Source organism: Mandrillus leucophaeus, unplaced genomic scaffold (assembly GCF_000951045.1).
Source record: "Mandrillus leucophaeus isolate KB7577 unplaced genomic scaffold, Mleu.le_1.0 Scaffold158, whole genome shotgun sequence".
NCBI classification, from domain to species: domain Eukaryota; kingdom Metazoa; phylum Chordata; class Mammalia; order Primates; family Cercopithecidae; genus Mandrillus; species Mandrillus leucophaeus.
In genome coordinates, this window is record NW_012101565.1 from 1,964,386 (window position 1) to 1,971,121 (window position 6,736).

Consider the following 6,736-nt stretch of genomic DNA (forward strand, 5'->3'; position numbering starts at 1 on the left):
GGCTATTGGGGCAAGCATGCACCTCAGGCGTACGGCTTGTTCTCCGGCTGCACCCCACCCCATTGCTGGTTGGAATAGCAGCAGACACCAGATCCAGAATGGGCCAGATTCTGATTTCTGGATTCCACACATTGGTCAGCACTTCTGAGATCAGGTAGCACAAATCAAGTGCTGCTGGCTGAGAGGCCGGAGTTCCCAGCCTCTCTAGTGATGGGCCCAACCTCAGAGACCTGACTATATACCATCCCTTGCTCCCAGCTGTTCCTGCCTTCAAACCCAAGCTGTGGGGTTTGCTTCAGCCAGCTGGAAGGCACTGGCTCTCTGAGGTCCTAGGAGTGTGCAATAGTGGAAGACCTAGGCATCAGAGTGCCTCCCCTGCCCCCGAAAATGACCCGTGTGGAAGCTGAGGCAGCTTTATTGAAAGGAAGGACAGTGAGTGGGTCTCACAATTTGATCTGCCCCAGAGTGGGGCTGGGAGGTTACCGAGAACGCAGTCCTGGGGTGGAGGAGGCCCTCAGAATCACACCTCCAGGTGTCACACCTCCAGGCTGGACTGAGAGGAGCTGGGCTTGTGACCCACGGGGTTCTTACGCATCACGGTGTGGCGCTAGGGGGTGGCCAGTGGCGAACCACGTGCCGGTAGGAGGTGGCCAGGTAGTCAAAGTAGTTGATGTTGAGTTTCCGGGCGATGTAACGGCCCAAGTATTCCATTTGCTGTGGGAGCAGGTGGCGCTCAACTGGGGCCAGGACAGGACACACCCCGAGTCGCCGTCCAGGTGTCTCCTTCCCCTACCAGGCCGCATCCCCAGTCCTGCCCAAAGCCCTGGCGCCCTCTCTGGTCCCCAGCAATGAGGACTGCATTGTATTTACTATCTGCGTGAGGAAACGGCCCCACTCAAAGACCTTAAACAGTGATCTTGTCATCCTGTTCCCAGAGAGGCCGCGTGTCTGGGCGGAACCCACCTCGTAGCGCTCCGACAGCTGCACCAGCACCAGCGGCTCCAACCTGTGGCCGCCGAGGACCAGCTGGAAGAAGCACCTTCCGTAGGCTGCGGGGAGAGTGGACTCAGCCGGCCTGACCGCCCCTCTGACCTCCCAAGCGGCCTCCCCGTCCCTGGCCCACCCTCCCGGCCAGTCACCGTCGGAGTTGAGGGCCAGGCGCACGTAGACCAGGTGCAAGGGGCCCTGGCACACGGTGCGGCCCTGGATGGAGAAGTGGTACACGCCGCGCGTGTGGTTCAGCACCAGGCGGCGCCGCGGCAGCGACGAGATCACGAGCCACAGGCCCACGCCCACGCCGTACGCGAGGAAGACCCAGGTCTCCTGTTTCTGTACCTGCGGGCGCCGCAGGGAGCGTCTGAGCTGAGCGGCGCGAGGCCGGCCCTTGGGGGAGGAGGGCGATGGGGGTCGGGCCCAGGGGCTCACACCTCTCTCAGGGAGCCCAAGCTGACCAGGACCACGCAGACGACAAAGAGCAGCATCCCCTTCCACAGCGTGTCCAGATAGTACTCGAGCACGAAGACTGGGGGCGGCGCGGCGCATGAGGACGCCCCGGCCCTGCCCGCAGCCAGGGGTGGCGGTGCCAGGGCTTGGCCCTGACTGGCTGGGTCTGCGCAGGGCTAGGGGAGGCGGTGTCTCCGCCCCCAGGAGCACCGACTGGCCCCGCCCAGGGCCCTGGCTCTGCCCACCTGGCTCCGCCCTATTCAGGCCCGTCCCCGGACCCGCCCCACCCCGCCCCGCCCAGCCTCGCGCGCACCGTTTGGCTGCTGCTGCATGAATGGGTAGAAGCTATTGTTTTTGAGGCGCCTGGCCAGGTGGCGCTCCGGAGAGGAGAGTCCTAGGGACCAGAGCTGGAAGCGCCAGCCGACGGAGGTCGTGGGCAGGCTGCCGGGCCTCGCCTTAGGCATCTGCGTCAGGCAGAGGTGGTCAGCCCGGCCGCCCGCCCGCTGCCACCGCCTGCTGCCCACAGCGACGCTCCTACCTGGGTGAACAAATTCTCCAGGGCTGCAGGCCCAGGAAGGAGCAGGAGCTCATAGGCGACTGGCAGGGCAGCGAGGCCAGGGAGCGGCCCAGGGTGGACCGCGCACGGGTTCTAGAAGTTCTGGGCGGGTTCTAGAAGGGGCCGCTCTGTTAACCACCTCCTAGGGAGTCCTGGGTGAGGTCCTGCGGTGGGCATTAACTTCTTGGCCAGTCCATCCCCTGGAGGCCCCCTGTATGGCCTGTTCACAGTCCTCATCTGAAAGGTGGATGGATGGACACCCTAGGACTGAGCTGGAGAGAAATTTGCAGGCGGGGACCCCTCAATGAGCCCCACAGCTGGGCGGGGCCCCACCTCTCCCCCTACATGCAACCACAGACAAGCTCACCAGTGTTCCTGAGGGTGGAACACACACACTGGTGCCAGCAGTGGGCAGGCAAAGGCATGGCCACCTGCAGGCTTAAGAGCCCATGGGGCCATCCTGACCCCACAACACACAGGCTCTGGGTTGGCTGTAGCCCCAGTGGCTCCATCAGGTATAACCCGTTGCCCAACCCTACCCTGAGGACCACACACAGAGCTCCCAAAAACGTTTTATTTAAAAAAAATGCTCAAATATCTGAAATTGGGCAAAGGTAGGGGGTGGGCAGGCGGGCTGAGGTGTCCCACGTCTGTGGCTGCCTAGCTGGGCAAGGGGCTGGTGAGCAGCTGCTCCAGACACCACTGGACTTCCTCCAGGCCCCGGTAGGCCCGCTTCAGACCCCGGGGAAGGCAGCGGCAGGACTCCAGGTTGAGGTAGAGCAGGCCTGGGCAGCTGCTGATCACAGAGCTGTGGGGAAAGCAGGCCACAGGAAGTTGAGCTGTTGCCCCAGAAGGGCTGGGCCAGGTTAGGGAGCTGTGCCTGCTGGTGTTCCACACCTGGCTCTGCCACCCATAGCCACCAAGACCAAGCCCAGTTCCTCTGGTGTCCCTAAGCCCACCCCACGCAGGGGCTTGGACAATATGCATGCCCTCTGACCCCGGGAGCTCTCAGGCCAGGCAGGACACCACTTCCAGGCCCCAGGCAGATGCGGTGACAGCCACCCGGGCTCCAGGGACTGGGGTTGGGGATGCTGACCTGACCGTGCTGGGTGTGACCCGGGTGCCCCTGAGGTTAAGAGAGCACAGGGCTGGGTGTGAGCCCCCAGGGGTGCTTAAGAAGGCAGCCAGGGCCTGCTCCAGGTCCCTCTCACTGAAACCCTGGCCACTCAAGTCCAGTTCTCGCAGTGTATGGCACCACTTCTGAGTCAACAGGGGGCTGCCCTCCTTGGCTAGAGTCAGCCGGTCTGACGTGCCATACAGGCCCAGATGAAGCTGCTCCAGCTCTGCGGTGAGAGAAGTGAGCATAAGCTGCAGGGCGACAAGGACTCCCACAACTCACCCGCCCGGCCACCACCCAGGACCACTGACCCTGGCACGGCACAAGGGTCCCCACACCTCACCCATTCAGCCACCACCCACACCTCACCTGCCTGCCCACCACCCAGGACCACTGACTCCAGCATGGCACAAGGGCCCCCACACCTCATGTGCCTGGCCACAACCCAGAACCACTGACCCCGACACGGCAGATCCTGAAGGCCAGCCGGCGTGATGCGCGCACAGCCACGAAGATCTAGTAAGCGCAAGTTGGGAGAGCCGTGGAGTAGGCGGCCCAGGACCTCGTTGCTCACAAAGTTGCAGGTTGAGCTTGCCAGGCAGAGTTCCTCCAGGCTGGGGAAGCCTGGTCCGGGAGCCACCCCTCGTCCCAGAGGCTTGGGCAGCCACATCAGGTTCAGCAGCCGCAGCACCTGGGGGCAAGGCCCAGGCTGTAGATAGGGGAGCGTATAAAAGGTGGGAGAGGCAGGGCGCCAGGTACCTGGAGCTGGGGGCAGCCTTTCTGCAGAGCCTCAACAGGCAGCTGAAGGGGAATGCTGTTACGGTTGATGCCGCTGCTCACCTCCAGAACCTGGAGCTGGGGGCAGCAGCTGCCCTGCAGAGGTGCGGGGGAAGGGGGTCACAGGGTCAGTGGCCTGGCAGTCCCCAGCTCAGCATCTGGCTCTGCTCCCACCAATGCCAACCTACCAGCAGTGCACCCAGGATGGCTGTCGTCTGGGAGCTGTAAGTCAGCCACAACTTGCGCATTCGGGACCCTGCCTCCTCCAAGAAGCTTACCACAGCTGTGGACTCCACCTAGGGTCCCAATACAAGAGCACCCGTCACCCCAGCCTGGCTTTTTCAGGGCCCCTTGGGACACAGGGCTCACCATGGAGTGCTGTAGGTCCAGGCTATGGAGCTGGCAGCAGGCTTTGGCTAGCATGACCAGAGCATCAGCAGTCACTCCGTGGCAGCCGGAGAGCTTTAGGAAAGTGAGCCGAGGACAGGACTCGCCTACCAGCTGCGGGGAGACAGAGGGGCAGCTGGGGTTGGGAGAGCGCAGGCTAAGATCCACAAGGGAAACAAACAGGTGGCTGGTGCCAACCCCACGCTACCGCCTTAGCTGCGACCGTAGGGGGTGGGCAGGCGGGCTGAGGTGTCCCAGGTCTGTGGCTGCCTAGCTGGGCAAGGGGCTGGTGAGCAGCTGCTCCAGACACCACTGGACTTCCTCCAGGCCCCGGTAGGCCCGCTTCAGACCCCGGGGAAGGCAGCGGCAGGACTCCAGGTTGAGGTAGAGCAGGCCTGGGCAGCTGCTGATCACAGAGCTGTGGGGAAAGCAGGCCACAGGAAGTTGAGCTGTTGCCCCAGAAGGGCTGGGCCAGGTTAGGGAGCTGTGCCTGCTGGTGTTCCACACCTGGCTCTGCCACCCATAGCCACCAAGACCAAGCCCAGTTCCCCTGGTGTCCCTAAGCCCACCCCACGCAGGGGCTTGGACAATATGCATGCCCTCTGACCCCGGGAGCTCTCAGGCCAGGCAGGACACCACTTCCAGGCCCCAGGCAGATGCGGTGACAGCCACCCGGGCTCCAGGGACTGGGGTTGGGGATGCTGACCTGACCGTGCTGGGTGTGACCCGGGTGCCCCTGAGGTTAAGAGAGCACAGGGCTGGGTGTGAGCCCCCAGGGGTGCTTAAGAAGGCAGCCAGGGCCTGCTCCAGGTCCTTCTCACTGAAACCCTGGCCACTCAAGTCCAGTTCTCGCAGTGTATGGCACCACTTCTGAGTCAACAGGGGGCTGCCCTCCTTGGCTAGAGTCAGCCGGTCTGACGTGCCATACAGGCCCAGATGAAGCTGCTCCAGCTCTGCGGTGAGAGAAGTGAGCATAAGCTGCAGGGCGACAAGGACTCCCACAACTCACCCGCCCGGCCACCACCCAGGACCACTGACCCTGGCACGGCACAAGGGTCCCCACACCTCACCCATTCAGCCACCACCCACACCTCACCTGCCTGCCCACCACCCAGGACCACTGACTCCAGCATGGCACAAGGGCCCCCACACCTCATGTGCCTGGCCACAACCCAGAACCACTGACCCCGACACGGCAGATCCTGAAGGCCAGCCGGCGTGATGCGCGCACAGCCACGAAGATCTAGTAAGCGCAAGTTGGGAGAGCCGTGGAGTAGGCGGCCCAGGACCTCGTTGCTCACAAAGTTGCAGGTTGAGCTTGCCAGGCAGAGTTCCTCCAGGCTGGGGAAGCCTGGTCCGGGAGCCACCCCTCGTCCCAGAGGCTTGGGCAGCCACATCAGGTTCAGCAGCCGCAGCACCTGGGGGCAAGGCCCAGGCTGTAGATAGGGGAGCGTATAAAAGGTGGGAGAGGCAGGGCGCCAGGTACCTGGAGCTGGGGGCAGCCTTTCTGCAGAGCCTCAACAGGCAGCTGAAGGGGAATGCTGTTACGGTTGATGCCGCTGCTCACCTCCAGAACCTGGAGCTGGGGGCAGCAGCTGCCCTGCAGAGGTGCAGGGGAAGGGGGTCACAGGGTCAGTGGCCTGGCAGTCCCCAGCTCAGCATCTGGCTCTGCTCCCACCAGTGCCAACCTACCAGCAGTGCACCCAGGATGGCCGTCGTCTGGGAGCTGTAAGTCAGCCACAACTTGCGCATTCGGGACCCTGCCTCCTCCAAGAAGCTCACCACAGCTGTGGACTCCACCTAGGGTCCCAATACAAGAGCACCCGTCACCCCAGCCTGGGCTTTTTCAGGGCCCCTTGGGACACAGGGCTCACCATGGAGTGCTGTAGGTCCAGGCTATGGAGCTGGCAGCAGGCTTTGGCTAGCATGACCAGAGCATCAGCAGTCACACCGTGGCAGCCGGAGAGCTTTAGGAAAGTGAGCCGAGGACAGGACTCGCCTACCAGCTGCGGGGAGACAGAGGGGCAGCTGGGGTTGGGAGAGCGCAGGCTAAGATCCACAAGGGAAACAAACAGGTGGCTGGTGCCAACCCCACACTACCGCCTTAGCTGCGACCTCCTTTCTGCCCATGCCAGGCCTACTTGGGTGTCCCCGCCTCTGACACCTCCCTGCTGGAGGAAACAGCAGGAAAGGAGAACCAGGCAGGCAGGCAGGCCTCCCGATGGAGCAGCGTTGGGCCCTCAAGGTGCCTGACCCACTTCCTAGAGTACTCAACAGTCCCAGAGGGTCACAGCTGGTGTGCAGGGCAGCCTGGAGCTCTCACCTTCAGCACGGGGTGTACCTGAGACTTCCAGTGGATGAGGGTCAGCCTCTGGAGCTGTGAAAACCTGGGCCGACAGCAGAGGCAGAGCTGCACTAATGTTCCCACACGAGTCCTTCCCACCCAACACCTTGGT

General features: G+C 63.2%; 2 protein-coding genes across 2 annotated transcripts; both read right to left on the reverse strand.

The window, feature by feature from the left end:
- Positions 1–399: 399 nt before the first annotated feature.
- Positions 400–2,071, reverse strand: TMEM249 (transmembrane protein 249). Its single transcript, XM_011975695.1, has 5 exons — positions 1,757–2,071; positions 1,428–1,522; positions 1,140–1,335; positions 964–1,049; positions 400–714 (listed from the first exon to the last, which is right to left on the reverse strand). The coding sequence occupies exons 1-5, from the start codon at positions 1,905–1,907 to the stop codon at positions 595–597; spliced, it is 648 nt and encodes a 215-aa protein (XP_011831085.1). The 5' UTR covers positions 1,908–2,071; the 3' UTR covers positions 400–594.
- Positions 2,072–4,504: 2,433 nt separating this feature from the next.
- On the reverse strand, positions 4,505–6,660 carry FBXL6 (F-box and leucine-rich repeat protein 6; the record flags this gene model as incomplete). Its single annotated transcript, XM_011975694.1, has 7 exons — positions 4,505–4,698; positions 4,987–5,233; positions 5,467–5,698; positions 5,767–5,880; positions 5,973–6,080; positions 6,155–6,286; positions 6,604–6,660. Coding segments are annotated over 7 exons (1,038 nt in total), but the record flags the coding sequence as incomplete, so codon positions are not given.
- Positions 6,661–6,736: the final 76 nt, after the last annotated feature.

Excerpts from the sequence above, each read along its gene's own strand:
- TMEM249 (XM_011975695.1), bottom strand. The coding sequence starts at position 1,907 with ATGCCTAAGGCGAGGCCCGGCAGCCTGCCCACGACCTCCGTCGGCTGG. Across the intron at positions 1,523-1,756 it reads CATGCAGCAGCAGCCAAACG|TCTTCGTGCTCGAGTACTAT; the intron begins GTGCGCGCGAGG and ends CGCCGCCCCCAG. Across the intron at positions 1,050-1,139 it reads CCTGGCCCTCAACTCCGACG|CCTACGGAAGGTGCTTCTTC; the intron begins GTGACTGGCCGG and ends CTCTCCCCGCAG.